At 35.2% G+C, this 22,005-nt stretch overlaps 1 protein-coding gene across 1 annotated transcript; it reads left to right on the top strand.

Annotated features, from left to right (window-relative positions):
* Nucleotides 1-9,772: 9,772 nt before the first annotated feature.
* Nucleotides 9,773-21,493, top strand: LOC133692214 (endoribonuclease Dicer homolog 1). The gene is made up of 20 exons (XM_062112992.1): nt 9,773-11,848; nt 11,954-12,064; nt 13,365-13,575; nt 13,702-14,096; nt 14,342-14,573; nt 15,148-15,320; nt 15,403-15,525; nt 15,617-15,777; nt 15,861-16,094; nt 16,187-16,337; nt 16,418-16,600; nt 17,404-17,565; nt 17,641-17,736; nt 17,854-18,485; nt 18,765-18,865; nt 18,973-19,172; nt 19,248-20,165; nt 20,270-20,434; nt 20,569-20,942; nt 21,032-21,493. The coding sequence occupies exons 1-20, from the start codon at nt 10,733-10,735 to the stop codon at nt 21,207-21,209; spliced, it is 5,916 nt and encodes a 1,971-aa protein (XP_061968976.1). The 5' UTR covers nt 9,773-10,732; the 3' UTR covers nt 21,210-21,493.
* Nucleotides 21,494-22,005: the final 512 nt, after the last annotated feature.

Here is a 22,005-nt window from a genome sequence, read left to right as displayed (position 1 = left end):
CAACACATTTTGGGGCTGAGGCCGGCCCAATTCATTGGGTCAGCTCAGCCCAGCCCAGCCCAGCCCAATTATATATTATGTATATTATTTGTGTTTTGTATTATATATATATATATATATATATATATATATATATATATATATATATAGAAAAATTATTTAATTTCTTCGAAAATTATTTCCAAAAATATGTGATTTTTCTGTAAGTTTATTACTGTATTTTGATCAATATCGGTTTGTATTTTTATACTGTAAGGATACAAATCCGGTATTAAAATACCCGGTTTTCATCAAAACATCAAACATTTTCAAAATAAAAAATGTCTTTTGTTTTCAAAAATTTTCTCAATATCTTTAAAAATATTGTTGATTTTTCTGCATATTTTTATCAAAGTGGATTAATATTTGGTTGTATTTTTATACTGTAAGGATACCAACCCAGTATTAAAATACCCGATTTGTGTCAAAACATCAAAAAAAATATACATAATTAAAAAATGTTTTGTTTTAAAATACGGCCTAGTATCTCAAATATATATATATATATATATATATATATTATATATATATATATATATATATATATATTATAACATCATATTTTCACACAACAAAGAAAATTTCAAAACAATATATGTATTAGCATGCATTTTGGCTTTTATAACCAGTTTATTTAAGCCATGAGAACTAGGCCAATATTTCAAAAACTCTAAAAAAATCTTTTTGACTTCTTTTAGTATATGGGATTACGAATTTATACGTAGAACGTATTCTTGATTAAATATGTTTTTTTGCATAGACGTTAGAACGGTTAGGCTTTACCCGATAAAATAAGGATCTCCTTATTGAGGAGGACTTTTCTTGAACCATAGACGGACCAACAACTAGGAAACACAACGAGACCTTGAATTTTATCAGACAAATAAACAATGCAGCTTACCTTAGGTAGGGCGTAGTTGGGGTGCTAATACCTTCTCTTTGCGCAACCAGTCCCCGTACCCAATCTCTGAGACCAGTTAAGGTTCATAGTGACCAAAATACTAGGTGGCGACTCCCATTCCATTTTCTACCAACAAAAGACAATATTTTCTTGTCTCCTCACATTTGCCAAATAGATACCATATATTTTTCTAGTTTTTTAAAGTGGAATATTTCACCGCGACGCCGCGCACCCGCGACAAGGAGGATGGACCAACACCATTTTTGAGATCTTTAGAACCTCTTCCACCTTTGGCAACAACTCTTCTACCTCTGGTAGCAACTCGCCTACCTTCTTTGACAGCAGCTCTTACACCTCTATTTTGTTCACTATTATTTCTCTGACATATTTTGGAATTGTTGCCATGCTAACAAATGGTGCACCTAATTATCAACTTTCTAACATTAGAAGGTTGGTCTTCTCTTGGTTCTTTTTGTCTATATTTTTTTCTTGGTCTCCTCATTTTATTTTATTTTAAGATTTAGAGGTAGAATAATGATATTATCACCTTTTTTGGGATTTAAATATGCTTGTGGTAATGGGTGAACGGCGTCTAAGAAAGTTTTTCTAAAAGTTTAAACACTATAATATTCATGACATTGTGATCACCCTATTATGTTATTGAAATAAATATTCTATTAATGAACAAGACTTGGAAACTCAAAAAAAAAAATCCTTGAACAAGAAAATATATAAATGCAATATCACTATTTAATACTACCATTTTAAAAAAATTAATTAGAAGTATTTCGGTTAATTAGCCACTTAAAATATTGGAGGTCCTCGTTTAGACCTTGAAAGGATGGGTGAGCATGTTGAGAAAAGGTTTAACTATCCATTTTGTAACCCTAAACCTAATGGGCCCTTCCATTGAAAAATAAACTCTCAGACTTCATTCAATTATTTGCAAGTCTTCACAAAGTCTCCATTGAAAACAACCATTTCACATTTCAAAGCTCTGGTTTATTCGCCTTTATTCTCTTCTTTGTATTATCTATAACAAAAGGTTCAAAACCCAACTTGAGTGGATGAAGACAATAAAGCTTACCTTACTGTTAAAATGGCGAAACTAGCTCCACTTTTCTTCCATCCAGTCAACAAAATTGTCTAGGTCTCCACCGTAGCTTTCAAGGTCTGGAAAACTAATCTGCAAAAAAGATAAAGAGGCAGGTGTAAACATACTAGAACTATGAAGAAATGACAGCAAAAACTTACTTCCTTACACTAACGAAGAAAATTGAGTAATTTTTCTGGTTTTTATTAATATTTTTTTTTGGTTTTACAGTTTTTTTCAAGTGGCACCACTAGGCACAAACGTATAAAAAACTTACTCCCAGCATAATCTATTCTGGGACCAAAGAATTGAGGACCCTTCTGTACTCTCCACATACCCCAGACTCATTGCATGTCTTAGGTCTTACCAGAATCCCTGTAACAAGCCATACAAGCAAGACCATGTGCTATCATGGTAGGGCTCCACTTCCTTATTCTTACTGATTGATGAATGCGATGCTCATTTTCCACTTTTTTCAGGGCAAAGATATGCAAGATCGCTTTATCAGGGTCCAGGGGATCGAGCACTTTAACATCAACTTGTTAGAAGAAGAGACCAAATAGTTGCGCCGAGACCTTTTCCTTTCAGGTTCCCAGAGGTCAACAAGCTCGAAAGATGAAAATTACATGTTGTCCCTCAGCTCAACCCTCTTTATCAAAGGATTAGAGCATCTCTGTGGTCAACCACACATGTGTACCTTTGCTTCAAAAGCTTGGAAACTTCTTCATGGTGTCTTTCAATGACTGATCTGTTGCAGCTTGTGACGACCAACCATTCTCTTGTGATTATCTCCAGCCCGAACAGCTTTTTCCAAAATATTTCTGATGCTGGGATGATAAGATAAAATCCACACTTAAGGATCAGTCATCTAAGATATGTCTCAGGAGATCAAGAACAACGAATCAAGGATCTACTTTTCTTTTCTTTTTAAAAAATATCAATGATCTTACCTCTTTTTTGTTTCGGTTTTGTGTTTAATTTACAAGTTAATCCGAAGCACCTGGTCCAAGAGCACCGGCTTAGGTATGTTTGGCTTAGATATTGGATTTTGGCTGTGGTTATAAAATGAATCTCGTCAAAAGAACCACTGTAATGATGTAAGAAAAAATAATTTCAAAAGATCCAAGCTGAAGTCTCTTTAAAACAATTGGCCTAGCTGCCAGTTTTGTTTTCTCTAATAGAATTGGACTAACTGTGGACCACGCCTGATTTTCTTTCAGTCAAAAATAATGTTTAGTGTCGTGTAAGCATTGTAAAGTAGGAAGAAAAATGGGTAACTTTGTCGTAGATTTGATTAGATTAAATAAGTTAATTTTATTTTAATTAAATAATAAAAAGATAACAATAGTAAATTAATCAAATTTAAAAAAAATATTTTAAAAAAAACAATGTAGCTCAACTCTAAATTCATCAAATACGAAAAGATAACAATAGTAAATTAATCAAATTTAAAAAAAATATTAAAAAAAAAAATGTAGCTCAACTCTAAATTCATCAAATACGAAAAGATAAAATTGGATAAAAAAGACCTTAGAAAATCAGCCCGAGCCAACCCAAGTTATCTTGCTAAACCCGCGACTCAGGTCATGAAAATCAAGATAAAATACCAAATAAATTTTATTTTTGATTGAGGGGTGGAATTGAGAAAAAAAATTAATTTAACAAAAGAACCTATAAAAATTAAAACAATTAAAAGAATGAGGATCAAAATTGAAATATAAAATAGATTTTATTCTTTTATTGAAGAGTAATATTGAAAAGAAAAATTAATTTAACAAAAAGACCCTAAAAAAATTAAAATATTCAAATGATTATCGATCAACACTGAAATAAAAAATAAAAATAAATATTTGATTGAAGAGTGAAATTGAAAAGAAAAATTAAATAAAAAAAGAAATTAAAAAAATCAAAAGAATAAGGATCAAATTTTTTAAAAAATAACATATTACAAATTGAAATTGAAAGATGCAATTCAAAACAAATCTTATTAAAAGATAAAGAACAAAAATTACAAATAAAAAGAATATGGACCAAAATGAAAATCCCTATAAATTACAAGACAACTCTAAACTTTTGCATAATCAACATGAATCTCGAGAGGAGAAGAGAAAAAAAGAAAAAAAAAGAAAGTGTCGTCGATGATAAATCATGTCACAAACGACCTTATATGCTACCAGAAAAGGAAGATGATGTCATTTTCCTTTCAATGACATGGCAGAAGAGGGATTTTGGTCGGTAAGAGGCCTGCACGTGCTAACAACGTTTTCTATTTAAATAACATTTATTGTATACTAAAAGACTAAGTTGCCTTTGCTTTATTTGGTAATAACAAAAGAATTAGAGTGAAAAGACTAAAAAGCCCCTCAACACAACTTTAAAACTTTTTCTTTTAAAAGTAAAGTTGTTATTTTATTGTATTTTAAAAAGTAAACAGATAAAAAGGCCCATATAAACCGGCTTTAAAAACTTTATCTTTAATAGCAATGTAGTAATTTCATTATGCTTAAAAATTAAAAAAAAGAACATTCACCCCTAATTAATTTCTTACGGGCATGTGAAAAGATGTCAATACCTCCAATAATCAATTCAAAGTTTTTTTCATGTGAAGAGCAAAATCATCATTGTACTTTTCAGTGAATAATGCCCATGAAAACAACATTATATTTTCCTAAGCAAAATTAGCTTTGATTAATTAATAATTTTTTTAAAAAAATAAAAAGTCCTAGTACATGCACCTCATCCCTGTAATCAATCTATCACTTAGCATTTAGTTTCATTGGTATCTAAAGGCGTTTTAAATATAGAAAATAGTAGCCTTCATACTCGCCATTGCTTCGCCACGGGGTTGAACAATTTTTTGAACTAAAAAAAAAAATTCAAGTATTGAAAATTAATTAAAAAAGGATATATAAAAACATTTATAACAAATATGTAAAAACACTAATTAGTGTTAAGCTTACATGAGATATCTCATTAAACTCGTAGTCTAAATTATATAACTGGTGTTATTATCAATTTTTTAGATTCTTATACAAAAAAAAGAAGAAAAGAGAAAATATAAAAAACTCAAAAACAAATGTAGGATGAAAATCAAAAAATATATTTATTAGTGAGAAAATACAAAAAAATCAAAAAACAATTATAATGGCGAATAAAAAAAATATGAGAGGGGCTGCATTGAATCTCTCGTGCATGTTAGTATATTTGTTATAATAAATCTACTAATTTACATGTATTTGTTTCCTTTTAGCGATGGTGGTGCTCATATTTTTATATATATATATATATATATATATATGGATGATATATTTTTTAAAATAAATATTGAAAAATTAATTTCATATAATTAATTTTTTTTAAAAAAAGTTAAATCTATCAAAAAATATAAAAGACCTAAATCTTATATAAATAACCATCGAGAATTAAATCACACGTGCCGCATGGAGAGGTAACTTATCATTGTGAAACAGAAAACATAAAGGAAGTGGTTTTTACCAGCCACCACACGTGTTGTTCGAAGATTTCAGAGTGGCTCACTCGATAACATCTTCTACCGAACACACTAATAATTTTTTTTTATTTGTTTATTAATTAAACTATAAAATCCTTTTTTTTTATTTGTTTATTAATTAAACTATAAAATCCCTTGGAACCACTCAATAATTACAAAAAAAACTAATATGAAAATACCAACATGCCCTAAAGCAAAATGGTTACTCTGTGCATGTCCAAAGAAAATTCCGATTAAAGTTATTTTTTTGTTTTTAACGGTGACCAAGGAATTTCACCGTGAAAAAATTACAGAAAGATTAAGAGAACCCAAGCCTGAAAACCAAATCTTGTTTATTACCAGGAAACTACTTGGAAAAAAAGAAAAAGAAAGAAAACAGTGACAGTACCAAGGAATCTAACTCCGGAAGACACGTTACAAAATTGAAGCCGTGATTTGGTGTGTATAACAAGTTAAGCCTGAAACGAAAGCTGCAAGATCGAGCAGAGACACAGAGAGGTCTGCAACATTTACGATTCATCAGAGTGCACAGATGCCTGAAACCTTTCCATTTCCCCATTCCCATGGCATATTAAAGGCTTACTTTAATGCTCGAGGCTGCACCCACCAACCCCTCAACACAAATAATTCACAGAAAAACGCAAGATTTTCATTAGAATGCTAAGAGAACGTTTGGCATGAGAGTAAACGAGGTGAAATTTAACTTCTTTTCATCCCAGGATGATTCTCGAGGAAGGAAGTTTTTACAAGGGGTTAACATTCAGCTCACAAAATAGGGTTGAGCGTTAGTCTTACAAAGGGAGGGGTGAGAGAATTTTAATGGGGGAAACTCTTGGTTTTGTGCTCTTTTCTTTTTTTCTTTTAGTATTACTTTTTTCTTTCATTTATATTTTGAAATCACAAATGTATATTATTTAATATAAAATTAATTTTATTTATATCAAAGGCCATCATTGTCTATGATTTTTTCTTAAAACATTTTTCTCTAATATTAGTGAGTTGGGCGCGACTGATAAAAAAAAAGTCTAATGTGTTTTTTTTCAAGCCTTTAACCCATTGCCACAAAAAAAAAAATAACTCAAAATTTCACAATTCATCTTTCCAACACAATTAAAAAATCAACACACTTCGCAATTCATCAAAATTAACAATTCATAATTAAACACAATAAAAATTTACATAACATCTTATTAAATTTAAACTAAATTCATAATTCTTAAAATATTAAAACATATAATTTAACTAAATCTAAAAATCACCCTATCTCGTGAACATGCTTAGAACGCTCGTGGACAAGTTTGCACCCTCTAACTCAAAATGAAGCTTGTCCTGCATATATAAAACTGATATGTCATCTGGACTCATCTGCACAACCAAATGGTCACGTTAGATGGTCATGATAGTTGGCACTACTAGAAACAAATGAATCTCCCCCGGGTCAAACCATGTCTACCTCGAGGTCCTATCAAAACAAATTGTTTGCATTGCAATACAATTAAAATATAAAATTTCTTAAATGTAAAAAAATAATCTATGTTAGTAATTTGAAACAAATACAATTATTAAGATGCATTATCTATTTTGCATATTTTCCTATTATAACCCTTTTCATTGCATACACCATATTTATTTTTTGAGTGCCCCTCTCTACCATCCATCTCGTTATACAAATGAGTAGATCTCTTTCAACTCCTTTTCTGTTTTTCATCTAATTGGACATCCATATATATTTAGACCAGTATATGCAATCACAATGGCTCATAATTCATTGTATAGTAGCTTAAATATTTGTAACATTCATACTTATATCAAACTTTTTCATCTGAGTTTATCTGATATGTGTGTGACCCTTTCATTTTGAAATCTCAAATAAATCGGACCTCTAGTGATACCCTTACACAAATACCATCTACATGTTAGTACTTGAATGTATACTAACTGCATATAAGTTTTAGTTGAATGTTAGACGTTGTACTTCAATGAATTCTTAACATGTCACTGCTTAATTGCAACAATATATTAAGACTTATCTCTAAAAAATTTTAACCCTCAATTCATCACCTGATAAGCCTGAATTTCTACGACTCAAAGCCTATTATTCATTGCATGCGTTTTGGGCATATCCACTCGCATACTTAAATTTTAGAGCGGTGAATACTTAAATTTTAAAGCGGTTACATAAATTGGTTTAGTAGCTCAACTAACTCAACATCCTCATGTTCCATATCTTTCTTAACTATACCAATATGACATACTTAAATTCATAGATAATTAACATAATTTAAACCTAATTCATAAAAACCTAATTTTTTCTTAAAAAACCTTAACCTTAAACCTAATTCATAAACGACAACAACCCAAAATCATTGATTGTTTTCACAAATAATGAAATCAATAACTCAAATTCATGTATTTTATAGCTAATTAATATAATTTAAACCTAATTAACAAAACACTTATTTTACCTCAAAAACCCTAATTCTAAACCTTAAAATAATCAAAATCAACAATTAACACAAATTACACCCATTCTATGAAATTGATAGGGGGAGAGGAAGTAATATGCCTCTCTTGAATGTGAGTGGTGGTCGAAATCCAAGAGAAAGACATAGGTGAAAGAAGAGAGAGAGTTGGTCTTCTTCACTGTGAAAAGAGAAAAGGGGTTAGTATCGTGTTTTATAGGTGGGTATTTTATGGTGAGGGTAGAGGTAGATAGTGGTAGTGCAATGTGGATCGTGACAAGAGCGAGGGGCAATGAAGGAGTAGGAAAGATATGGGGAAAAAAGGAAAGGAAATGGTGTTGTGGTTTGCAATCGTATATGACTCGTGAGTCGTAGATGAGGCTTATGACTCACTAAACTATATTATTTTCTTAAATATTTTTTGAACAAGGTTATTTTTTTATTCCACTGAATTCCAAAAGAAAATCAGAGAAAAAAAAAGTATAAATAGTTCATGCATATTAACAAAAAAAATTAAAAGAGGTGATGCTTTAACTATGCACCACCTTACAAAATATTATTCATTACAATAATGTTTTTTAAAAATTTATATATTTTTTTATTTTATTTTTCAATATGTAATTTATTAGAGATTGATTTTCATGATATTTTACAGTTTGCTTTCTATGTGGTTATCATAGTCATATGACGAGTGTTGTGAATTTGACAAGTTAACTCGATTTACTTGAGGTTTTTTTCCTTTTTCTTTAATTGATATTTTTTTTTCAATTTCATCTTTCAATATTAGGTTAATTATGAATTAGGTTTTATGACTTGTTTCGATTTAGTTTCTATTAGGATATTCTGATCTCATGATCTGGATCATTTTTTTTGTTTGTTTTTCATGAGGTTACCTCGGTTCCATAACCCGGGTCATAGTTTTGACGGGTTAACTTGAGATAATACTGCTCATGTTTTTTTTATCTTTTCTAAATTGATTTTTTTTTAATTTCATCCTTCAACATTGATTTATTTGAAAAATTAGACTTCATAATTTATTTTAATTTACTTTTTGTGGGGTTATCTTAGTCTCATGACTCAAGTTATAGGTTTAGCAAGTTGACTTGGGTTGTTTTTTTTTTTTTCTTATTTTTTTTTAATTTTATTTTTTAATATTGAGTTAGTTAAAAATCAAAGTACATAATTTATTTTGATTTGTTAATATAATCTCATGATCCAAGTTGTAAATATAATAAATTAATCCAAATTAATACGAATCAACTAATTATTTTTTAAAAAACGATCAAGAATTAAAATTTTTTTAAATCATATAATGAAATTAACTTTACAATCCTAAAAGCAACGTGTCAACAATATAGAATAATGAATGAGGAAAATAAGAACTTAATCATGACACTTACGGCCATTTATCTGAAACTAAAAAATCCCAATCACGGCCACACACACAGTTGTTAGGTCCCCCAATGGAAGATCTCATAGGATAAAATATATTCAGTTCTGAGATATAGGGAATAATTCCCTTTTTTTATTTATTTATTTCATACGGGTTAAAAAATAGTAAAAAAAGAATATATCAAACGGACCAGAATGTCCCATCAGACGGACCTATCATTTCGGCAAATATTTTGTAGCTTACCGGCGATCTTTTTTCCATCGAATGATACCAAAATTCCACCCGTGTGGGTCCTACTGTCGTCAAATTGACACGTGTCAAGGCTCTTTTTTCCTAACATAAATTCAATGCCCCCATGTCTCTAACCCTAAACCCTCTCCCCCTCCTTTTGCTGCGAAAGCATCAGGAAACAAGCAAACGCATGAAGCAACAAACAAGGCAACCACTATTGAATTTCCTTGAAGAAAAAAAAAACAAAAAAACCCCGGCAGCCTTGACCATTCAGAAGAGCCCACGGTGCGGAGAAAACACGCGTCGGGAGATCATTTGCTACATTAAAAGATATCGTACACCGCCAGAAGTTTCGAAAAAATCACGCAGAAGTAACTTCGAGGCCAACACTGCTTTTTTACGGTCTTACTCTACTTTGCTTACAGAACTGCCTTAAGCCCTTAACTTCCTCTCCTTTTGTCTTCTGTTCCTTCTTCTTCTTCTTCTTCTTCTTCTTTTTATTTTTGTTTTTTTGCTGAAAAAAGAAGAGAAAAAGAATCCTTCTCGCCTAGCCCCTTCTTTGCTTCGTATCTTCCTTAAACCAGCAAGAGAATATAAGAAGAAAGCCAAAGCCACTGCAGAGAACATAAGGAGAGAGAAGAAGAAGAAGAAGAGAAATCACGCTGGGATTGGAGGTTTTGCTTGATTTCAATCAGAAGATAAGACTAAAGGAGAGAAAAAAGGGAGGAGCAAGGAAGCAGAATTAAGGGTTGATAGACCGTGTGAATCTAAAAGAATCACACAACCAACCAGCAATTAAAAAAGAAATTCTTTTTGTTTATTACCCTTCTTAAATATTCGCGTGCTTCGTACGGTCTATCCACCCTAATCTGCATTTCAGAAAGAAAAAAAGAAAAAGAAAAAGAAAAAGAAAAAGAAAAGAAACAATCAAACCCCCTCTTCACCCACTCTCTCTTTCATTCGCTTTATCGAGATCTTATTCATTTGTTTTTGCTTGGATTTTGATTCTGTTTTTGTTTTCTTGATTTTCTTATATTTTACTTTACTTTTCTTTCTTCTCCTTTTAGAGTATTGATCACTACTAGTTAAATTATCTGAGGTAATGGAGAGCGAGAGTAATGGTAGGGTTTCGGGGATTGGAGGTGGAGGTGGAGGTGGTCCGTCTTACTGGCTTGATGCATGTGAGGATATTTCTTGTGATATTATAGATGATTTTGTTGATTTTGATACTTCAATTGTTCCAGAATTATCTGTTGATAATAATTCCAATGTTAATAATGATTTCTTTGGAGGGATTGATCACATTCTTGATAGTATCAAGAATGGTAGTGGTCTTCCTCCTCTTCATAATGCTAGTACGACAGCTAATGTTTCCAATGGAAGTCGGGATTGCATTGTTGGTGATGGTTGGTTTATTAATGTTGAAAATGGAGTTTGCCATGGGAGCTCGGTTTCACAATCAAATGGTGGTGATAAGGACAATATTGACAGAAAAGGGCAGGTGGAGAATGGTGGTAATGGGTTGAATTTGTCCAATGGGAAGAGAGAAGAGAGGGTCTCAAACAATTTTGTTAAAGAAAATGGGAAGAAGGATGAGCAGTCGACGGAGCTAGGTATTGATGGTGATGAAAGGTGCGGTAAAAGGGCTAGACTTTGTTGTTATAGAAATGAGAGAGTGTATTCTAGTAGAGGGCAGCATGAGCATAGGGATAGGGAGAGATGTTCTAGCAGGAAGAGGTCACGGGATTGGGATGAAAGCGACAGAAGGGATAGGGATATTAGTCGAAGAAGAGATAGATATAGTGGTAGTAATAGGAGGGATGGTAGAGATAGGGATTGGAGGGAAAGAGAACTTAGGGGTTATTGGGAGAGGGATCGTTCAGGGTCCAAAGACATGGTTTTCCGATTGGGCACTTGGGAAGCTGATCATAACAAAGAAGGAAGGGAGGCAAATGACAAAATTCAGGAGTGCAAAGGAGAGCTAGAGAAGAAATCAGAGGAGAGTAAAGAGAAAGTCCCTGAAGAACAGGCCCGCCAGTATCAATTGGATGTTCTTGACCAGGCTAAGAAGAAAAATACAATAGCTTTTCTTGAAACAGGGGCAGGGAAGACACTCATTGCTGTACTCCTCATCAGAAGCATTTGCAATGACTTGCGAAGGCAGAATAAAAAAATTCTAGCTGTATTTTTAGTTCCGAAGGTTCCACTTGTTTATCAGGTAGTTTATTCTGAAGACTATGCTGCTTTAGGAATGTAAAACTTTGATAATCTTCATTGACTGCAAGTATTGCTTGATTATATTGTCTTGCTCTTCTGACTTCAGCAAGCAGAAGTTATTCGTGAGCGCGGTTACCAAGTGGGCCATTATTGTGGTGAGATGGGTCAAGATTTCTGGGATACTCGAAGATGGCAGCGTGAGTTTGAAACAAAACAGGTAGCTCTTGAAGTTTTTCTTTATGTTAGATTTTGATTCCACAGCTATATTTTGGTGATATTCAATTGTTATATCTTTCTGTTCTCTATTTCACATGTTCACTGTAGTCATCACCAGTGATTATGACAATGGCTATTAATTTGACATGATTTTTTAAAACATTAGCAGTGCAAAGAAATTTGGGGCTTGTTGCAGTTAACAGTAGTTTCTTCTTATGGTTGCTGTATCTTTAATTATATGTGGGAAACCGTTTGTTTTCTAGCATCTGATAATTTGAACCATTTATCTTAGAAGTTTTATTTTAACAACCCCAAAGGTCTGGGGAAGGTACAGTAATAAGAGAATCGGGTCACCACCTTTGCAGTTCATTCTAGTCTCTTATCCAAACTTTGAGTATGTTTATTGTGTGATTTGTATAAATATTAGTTTTATTTGCTGGCTTCTCTCTTACCTCAGTGCTCCTTGTGACTTTTCTCAAATTGGTGTTTGTATGTCCCAAGTTTTCTTGAAAATTAGACTTGAGCGCAGTCACTAATTCACAAGAGGCTGGGCTCAAAATAATATGCGAGCCACAAGGTTTTAAGGAGCTCTAAGCCCTAATAATGTGCAGAATGAAAAGAAGTTAAAATCCAATCGATCATTTGGTTGTGCATTGCCCTGCATCTTTTCTTTTGTGTTGAAATTTATTTTTTAGGGGAGGGATACCTGTGACAATACCTCCAGAAATTTTTGCATCTGATGCAAATGGTTTTTTTGGGTTTTGATGAAGGGAAGATAGGTATGTTTGAGGGTGTTTTGCTATTATTTCCATATCGGGGTAATATTATTACAAAGGAATGCCAGAATTTTTGATGATGAATGTGTTTTTTTGAGCTATCTGATCTGCCTGTCGTTTTGTTCTCAATATATTTTACGACGTAGCTAATGTATCGAGCTGGGAGTTTATCAAAACCATTAATGGGGTTACATTTAGTAAGAATGAAGGGGAAACACCCTGGAAATCTCTTTCCATCACAGCTGCCACAGTTTTAGATATGTTCTTTTAGAAAAGTGGATAACAACAACCATTCATAACACTTATGTTGTCTGTTGCCCAAGTGTTTCAACAATATGTGTCATTTTAAACCGATGGAGTTGCTGCTTATGGCTATCCCTGTCTAATTTGTGGTCCATTGAATTTTATTTTTTTTTGTTATGCAAAATTTCCATTAGTAACAAGAAATAGATACATATTTTGCTTGCTTCCACTCTGGTGGTAGCTTGTTCCTTGATCTATTTAGTTGCTTTTTTCTCTCTGCAGGTTTTAGTAATGACAGCCCAAATTCTTTTGAACATTCTGAGGCACAGCATAATCAAAATGGAAGCCATAAATCTCCTCATTCTGGATGAGTGTCATCATGCTGTGAAGAAACATCCATATTCTCTTGTGATGTCTGAGTTTTACCATACAACTCCCAAGGAGAAGAGACCGTCGATTTTTGGAATGACAGCTTCTCCTGTTAACTTAAAGGGTATTCATTAATTTGTGACTGTTGAATTTGAAGCTGTTTGCTTTCCTAGAAGAGTTTTTCTTTAATCAGGATTTTTTTGTTCGTATTCAAGCTGTAAAACCTTGTACTTATAGTGTTGTGTTTCAGGTGTTTCAAGTCAGGTGGATTGTGCAATAAAGATCCGCAATCTTGAAAGTAAACTGGACTCAATTGTTTGTACGATAAAAGACCGCAAGGAACTGGAAAAGCATGTACCAATGCCGGCAGAGGTTGTGGTGGAGTACGACAAAGCAGCTAGCTTGTGGTACCTTCATGAACAAATAAAGCAAATCGAAGTGGCTGTTGAGGAAGCTGCACAGTCAAGCTCGAGAAGAAGTAAATGGCAATTTATGGGAGCTAGGGATGCTGGGGCCAAGGAAGAGCTGCGCCAGGTTTATGGTGTCTCTGAAAGAACGGAAAGTGATGGGGCTGCTAACTTAATTCAAAAGTTGAGGGCAATTAATTATGCACTTGGTGATCTGGGTCAGTGGTGTGCTTACAAGGTACTTACAAAGTGGTTTACTTTGTCCTTTGTTATTGAAAACACAATTGTTTAGGGTTCCATTGCTTAGTACAATGGTAAATGTCTTGGGCCTGCCACCATGAATCTTGAGAGTGATGACTTTATTGAAATTGCTGATGGATAGGACTCTTTCTACATTTTTTTTTCTGAGGATCTTGCGTTGTGGGACTGTAACTTTGTATGGCTATAACAATATACTTGGTTTTGCATCCATGTTTATTGCAGGTTGCACAATCCTTTCTGACTGCCTTACAAAATGACGAGAGAGCAAACTATCAGCTTGATGTTAAGTTTCAAGAATCCTACCTGGAAAGAGTCGTGTTGCTCTTACAATGCCAATTAACAGAGGGAGCTGTTACAGACAAGGATACAAAAGTTTCAGACTATGGGAATGACAATATTCAAGATGGGCCTGGTTTTGATGAGATTGAGGAGGGAGAGCTCCCTGACAGTCATGGTGGGTGTTGTTAATTCTTGCCAACATAACATTCAGTAAGTCTATAATAGTGAAACAAAATGGTTCATATAGCTGGCCCAATTACCTGTTTGAGATCAAGGCTTGGTGCAGATGAGATTGTAAATCTGTACCAATCTGAATTTCTTAGATTTAGTCTTCACTTTGACAATTAGAAAATTATTGAATTGAAATTTCTGGAGAAAGTTGAATCCATTATTTATTGTATGAGTACAATTAGGAGTTGCATCGGTAAAAGTATAATTAGGAGTAGTGTAGAACCATTTAGTTGGGAAATTTAGATTAATTCCTTGGTATAGTGATCTATGCTTGAAACTGCTTGAAACAAATGATCTCAGTGTGTCAAAAATACCTTACCATTGGCATAGAGGGAAACTTAGGGAAGTGTACCTCTCATATGCAATATTCATTATGTGACCGGGGACATGACCCACCAGTGTGAACCGCTGTGCAGACCTCAGTTCTGCTCTTGATTTTACAACTTTAGCAGTTTTCAGTAGTTTTGAAGGGAAATGATGTTGATACACTTCTCTCCTTGTTCAATTCTGTGGTGTAGTTGTCTCTGGTGGAGAACATGTTGATGTGATAATAGGAGCTGCTGTAGCTGATGGAAAAGTGACCCCTAAAGTGCAGTCACTGATTAAAATACTTCTCAGATATCAGCACACGGAGGATTTTCGTGCGATCATCTTTGTTGAGCGCGTAGTAGCTGCTTTGGTTCTTCCTAAGGTCACATATGTTAATACTTCTGTCTTTGTGTTGCTCCCTGTAACATGGTTCTCATTGAACCTTGTTATGTTATGTCTCACAGGTCTTTGCAGAGCTTCCATCTCTAAGTTTTGTTAGGTGTGCAAGTTTGATAGGGCACAATAATAGTCAGGAAATGAGAACAAGCCAAATGCAAGACACAATTGCCAAATTTCGAGATGGTCGTGTATGTATCAATGCCATACTTGCTGGTTTGGTTTCTTCAAAAGCTGAAGTTTTATGCTAATGCCCACTAAATGCTTCCATATATTGTATAGGTGACATTGTTAGTTGCTACCAGTGTTGCTGAGGAAGGACTTGATATTAGGCAATGCAATGTTGTTATTCGCTTTGATCTTGCAAAAACTGTTCTTGCATATATTCAGTCTCGAGGTCGTGCAAGAAAGCCAGGCTCTGATTACATCTTGATGGTGGAGAGGTAATTGTGTTGGATCTAATCTCAGTCTCATCTTCTAACTGGTGGTAGATATCAAATAACTTCAAACTTTTAACATATCTCAGGGGAAACCTGTCTCATGGAGCATTCTTAAGGAATGCTAGGAATAGTGAGGAGACCCTGAGGAAAGAAGCGATTGAGAGAACTGACCTCAGTCATCTTAAGGATACTTCAAGGTTAATTGCGGTAGATTCAATACCAGGAACTGTGTATCAGGTGGAGTCTACTGGTGCTGTTGTGAGCTTAAATTCTGCTGTTGGACTTGTTCATTTCTATTGCTCTCAGTTACCCAGTGACAGGTGCCTCATCAATCTATTGTTGATAACTTAAGCTATAAACTTATTGGTTGTTAAGGAGTACTTATTTCTTTTCCAATATTTCTGCTATCCAGGTATTCAATACTTCGTCCTGGGTTTATTATGGAGAAGCATGAGAAGCCAGGAGGTCCCACGGAATATTCATGCAAGCTTCAGCTTCCTTGTAATGCACCATTTGAGGAGCTTGAGGGTCCTGTATGCAGTTCAATGCGCCTTGCACATCAGGCATGCTACTTTGTCATCACAATCATGCTAGCTTTGCTACTTTTAATTTAGGAATGTGTTAATTATCTGATCAATTGCAGGCTGTTTGTTTGGCTGCTTGCAAGAAGCTTCATGAGATGGGAGCATTTACTGACATGCTCTTGCCAGACAAAGGAAGTGAGGAAGAAAAGGACAAGGCTGACCAGAATGATGAAGGTGAACCACTTCCTGGGACTGCTAGGCATCGGGAGTTCTATCCTGAAGGTGTAGCTAAGACACTCCAGGTAAGTTTGTACTGTTTGTTTCATGGTTATGACTGCCTGTGGGTTGATGATTGGTAATGGTTAAGTTCAGTGAAGGAAATTTTTGTCAATGATGGATTAGAAAAAATAGGAGCCTGCACAAATTTGTTCGTGTTGTTTGAAGACACGGAGAGATATCAAACTTTAGAATACTATCCTGATGGTCTGGGTCGGTGAATATCTCTGTCCAAATTTTTTCATTGCTACACCATTTTCTTTGCTTTGCCAGTGCAAACTCTTTTCTATACCTAATCAGAATAGGAGCATGTTCTTGTCCTTTGTCATTCGCCTGCACTTTACTGTACCTAGTAGGTGTAAGAAAAACATTGAAAACTGGGAGTTTATAAGACATTGGCTACTATACCTAGTAGGTGCAAGAATTTCAGGGGTAAAGAATAGCCTGAGACTTAGTTGAGTGGAGTGGGGTTTCTCTATTTCTTCCTCTCCGTATCTTCTTTTAAACAGGAAAAGGTGTTGGGATTTGGGGGTCAGGGAGTTCGTGGATGACAAGATTTTGAACTTGCATCTCAATGAACTGCAAAAATACCCAGAACATGAACTTGTATTGCAAGTGTCACTTCTCTCTCATCACACCAATTCAAATGCCAATCTTTAGAAGATGCCTTCTAGTCCTATTTTCCTATCTTTTTTCTCCCTTTCCAGAGTGTTTGTATATCATTGCAGGTTATCTGTTTTGTGCAGTGTAAAATAAGTGCTGCTATAGGTTTGTTTTTAATTATGGTCTTCTCGTAGAGCATGGATACTTATTCTCTTTGGCCTTCCAGGGAGAATGGATCTTATGCGGAAGGGATGGTTGCAACAACTCCAAAGTGCTTCATCTCTACTTGTATGGAGTCAAATGCTTAAACAGTGGCACTTCAAATGATCCATTCTTGACTCAAGTTTCAAATTTTGCAGTGCTTTTTGGCAATGAGCTGGATGCAGAGGTATATCAATATATTTTCAGTTTCAGCATAGATAGATATGTTAAGCATTTTTCTTTAACACCTCAATTTCTTCAGGTCTTATCGATGTCGATGGATCTATTTATCGCTCGAACCATGATAACAAAGGCATCTCTTGTCTTTAGGGGTCGCATAGCTATTACGGAAAGTCAGGTCTGGTTTTAGTTAACTATTGGAATAATGGTCCAAACTCCAACTACTCCTATTCACTTTTCTCAATGTACATCTCAGCATTTGGTTCCTGATATGTTTGACCCTGATTGTGTGCAGGTGGCATCCCTTAAAAATTTTCATGTAAGGTTGATGAGCATTGTACTGGATGTGGATGTTGAACCTTCCACCACTCCATGGGATCCTGCAAAAGCTTATTTATTCGTCCCTATGGTTAGCGATAAGTCTGTAGATCCTATAAAAGAAATTGACTGGGATCTGGTTGAAAATATAATTGGAACAGATGCTTGGAGCAATCGTCTTCAGAGAGCTCGACCAGATGTTTACCTTGGTACAAATGAGAGGACACTTGGTGGAGACAGGAGGGAGTATGGTTTTGGGAAATTGCGACATGGAATTGCTTTTGGACAGAAACCTCATCCCACTTATGGGATCAGGGGAGCTGTAGCACAATTTGATGTTGTGAAAGCTTCTGGATTGATTCCTAAGAGGGGATGGGATGCAACTGAGACGCAAAAACTGGAGCTGACCAAAGGCAAATTGATGATGGCTGATACTTGTGTCAATGCTGATGCTTTGATGGGGAGAATTGTAACAGCTGCTCACTCTGGGAAGAGGTTTTATGTGGATTCCATATGCTATGATATGACTGCAGAGATCTCATTTCCAAGAAAAGAGGGTTATCTCGGTCCTCTGGAGTACAGCTCATATGCTGATTACTACAAGCAAAAGTGCGATCCTCATAGCTTTCCCTAATAATTTTTTATTAGCTCTCGCCCCTTTCTCCTCTCTGAAGATAATTGAATACCTTATTAATTGCTGTGGGCTGATGCCATTACTGGTAACTTTGATGCATTTCAAATGTTGTGCCCGAAGAGGGGAAAACTTATCTGAATTTGTGATGGAAATATTCATGTCCCCTAATTGATTGGAGAAGCTCTTTTTTTCTTTTTTGCACTACTGAGTTTGTTTTCATCAGGATATTGATTATGTTTATGTATTATTATCAGGTATGGAGTTGAATTGAAATTTAAGCAGCAGCCTTTACTAAGAGGACGTGGTGTTTCATACTGCAAGAATCTCTTATCTCCTCGGTTTGAACACTCAGATTGTATGTATCTTTCCCTATCCTTCAGGAGCAGAACCAACTCTGCCCATAAACCATGCTTCAAAGTTTTTTAGTTTATTGAGCTAAATGGACAATTTTTTTTTTTGTAGCAAATGAAGGCGATGCTGAAGAGAATCTTGACAAGACTTACTATGTATTTCTTCCTCCTGAGCTGTGTCTAGTGCACCCTCTTCCTGGATCACTTGTTCGAGGTGCCCAGAGATTACCATCGATAATGAGGAGGGTTGAAAGCATGCTGCTCGCAGTTGAACTTAAGGATATAATAAATTATCCAGTCCCTGCTTCAAAGGTATTTTATTTATTACTTGAAAGTCTGAAGGCTGTGAACTACCTTGTAACTGATGTGTTCCTCCTTTGTCTACAGATCTTGGAAGCCTTAACTGCTGCTTCATGCCAAGAGACATTCTGCTATGAAAGAGCAGAGCTTCTAGGAGATGCTTACCTGAAATGGGTGGTTAGTCGATTTCTTTTTCTGAAGTATCCCCAGAAACATGAGGGTCAACTTACTAGAATGAGGCAACAAATGGTAAGTAATATGGTTTTGTATCAATATGCACTTAACAAAGGACTTCAGTCATATATCCAAGCAGATCGCTTTGCTCCATCTCGATGGGCTGCTCCTGGAGTGTTGCCTGTCTTTGATGAGGAAACAAAAGATGGAGACTCGTACATATTTGATCAGGAGAAGTCACTTGCTGAGGATAGAACCGGAATGAATCATCTTGATGATGGGTATGAAAATGAAATTGAAGATGGTGAACTTGAGAGTGATGCTAGTTCTTACAGAGTCCTCTCTAGCAAGACATTGGCAGATGTTGTTGAAGCATTAATTGGTGTTTATTATGTTGAAGGTGGGAAAAATGCTGTTAACCACCTTATGAAATGGATTGGAATTCAGGTAGAGTTCGATCATGAAGAGATAGATGGTGCATCTAGGCCATTCAATGTTCCAGAAAGTGTTCTTAGGAGTGTTGACTTTGATACTTTAGAAGGTGCCTTGGATATTAAGTTCAATGATCGTGGCTTGTTGATAGAAGCCATAACGCATGCTTCACGACCATCTTCTGGAGTATCCTGCTATCAACGATTAGAATTTGTTGGTGACGCAGTCTTAGATCATCTTATTACTAGGCACTTGTTTTTTACATATACAAATCTGCCCCCTGGTCGCCTGACAGACTTGCGAGCTGCTGCTGTAAACAATGAAAATTTTGCACGTGTTGCAGTTAAACATAAGCTTCATGTGCACCTTAGACATGGGTCAAGTGCCCTTGAAAAGCAGGTTTGCTATCTTATTTCTTTGTTAGTGTGGTGGGGTGGCCTTGGTTTTTTTAATTTAGTTGGTCTCTTTTATGAAGTCTTTACACTTTGTGAACAATGTTACAGATTCGGGACTTTGTTAGGGAAGTTCAAGATGAACTATTGAAGCCAGGGTTCAACTCCTTTGGTTTGGGAGATTGCAAAGCTCCGAAGGTTCTTGGTGACATCATTGAATCCATTGCTGGTGCTATTTTTCTTGACAGCGGACGAGATACAGCGGTTGTGTGGAAGGTTAGTTTTTAATCTTGGAACTCACTAGCGCGGCTGTCATACCTCTCGGCAACCCTTTCAGCTTTTCAGTTCCTACTGTTCATAAATGAGGATATTTGATGACGATTTCTTTGTCTCGCGTCCCCTTATTACAGGTTTTTCAACCTCTGTTGCATCCAATGGTCACTCCAGAAACCCTGCCAATGCATCCTGTAAGGGAGCTGCAGGAACGGTGCCAGCAACAGGCTGAAGGATTGGAATACAAAGCCACTCGAAGTGGCAATTTGGCTACTGTTGAAGTTTTCATTGATGGTGTCCAGGTAGGAGTTGCACAAAATCCACAAAAGAAAATGGCACAGAAACTCGCTGCTAGGAATGCACTTGTTGTTTTGAAAGAGAAGGAAACAGCTGAAGCCAAGGAAAAGAGTGATGAAAATGGGAAGAAGAAAAGGAACGGCAACCAAACCTTTACCAGACAAACATTAAATGATATCTGCTTGCGTAGAAATTGGCCTATGCCATCATATCGGTAAGAATATTATCCAATGTCTGTCCTCATATCAAAATAATAGATAAAAAACAGCATCGTTTTACTAATTTTATATTTCGGCTTTTAAGGTGTGTCAATGAGGGTGGTCCTGCACATGCAAAGAGGTTTACTTTTGCAGTTCGTGTGAATACTACTGATAGAGGATGGACAGACGAATGTGTGGGAGAGCCGATGCCGAGTGTTAAGAAGGCCAAAGACTCTGCTGCAGTTCTTCTCTTGGAACTATTAAATAAACGGTACTCATGATAGCAATAATGGAGCATCATTTGCTGAGTTCAAGTATCTACCTTTCCTTGGATAATCCCGCCTAAAAATTGTGCTGTTCTTGAATCATTACCTTCTACTGTATTTTTTAACATCAGTATTAACTGTTTCTTTCGACGCAGTCGAGTAAAAGTGCTCAAATTTGCGAGACCAATAACACAGTGGCACTTTTTTTTAGGCCTGCCAATAATAGTGAGTTGGTGTCAAGTAGTGTATAACGATTGATTACAGTTTATACTCATTTGCTTTTGGAATAGCTCCATAAAGTTCATTGTCCCTGAAGACTGCCTTAAATGCTTGAGCAATGGCTGCTTTTTGAATGGATTGGTTGCTGAAATGGCAATTTAAAAACATGTCCATAAAGAAACCTGAAAATGATTCCAAGGAATTCAAATGTAATCATCCCATTTTGAACTTACTGTTGGCAACTGACTATTTGCTGTCAATATACTTCAACGTTGTTCCCTTGTTAAATAAACAGAATCAGATTCAAGCTTTCAATTTTTGTTTTCATGGACAAACATTGATGTGCAAGATGGAAATGTTGTGGTTCTCTAAACATTGATAACTCTATATTTGCTTGAGATCCATGGCTGAATCTGCATAGTTTCAAGACAAATAATAATAATAATAATAATAATAATCAGGACCCAATAACAGAGTATATAAATTCTGGAATCAGCTAAAAAAAGAGCTGCTGGATCAGTTCCGGCAGAGAAGAACAAATGTTTGCCCAGTAGCTTAGAATATCAGCATGCACAGGACACCCTTGTGAGCA

This window comes from Populus nigra, chromosome 4 (assembly GCF_951802175.1).
Source record: "Populus nigra chromosome 4, ddPopNigr1.1, whole genome shotgun sequence".
Classification (NCBI taxonomy): Eukaryota; Viridiplantae; Streptophyta; class Magnoliopsida; order Malpighiales; family Salicaceae; genus Populus; species Populus nigra.
This window is presented reverse-complemented; position numbering and strand designations above follow the sequence as displayed.

What these genes read in the sequence shown, in the direction of transcription:
- LOC133692214 (XM_062112992.1), top strand. Translation starts at nt 10,733, where the DNA reads ATGGAGAGCGAGAGTAATGGTAGGGTTTCGGGGATTGGAGGTGGAGGT. An exon ending in TTCTCCTGTTAACTTAAAGG is followed by an intron (nt 13,576 to 13,701) that starts GTATTCATTAAT and finishes GTTGTGTTTCAG; the next exon opens with GTGTTTCAAGTCAGGTGGAT. An exon ending in TGGCCTATGCCATCATATCG is followed by an intron (nt 20,943 to 21,031) that starts GTAAGAATATTA and finishes TCGGCTTTTAAG; the next exon opens with GTGTGTCAATGAGGGTGGTC.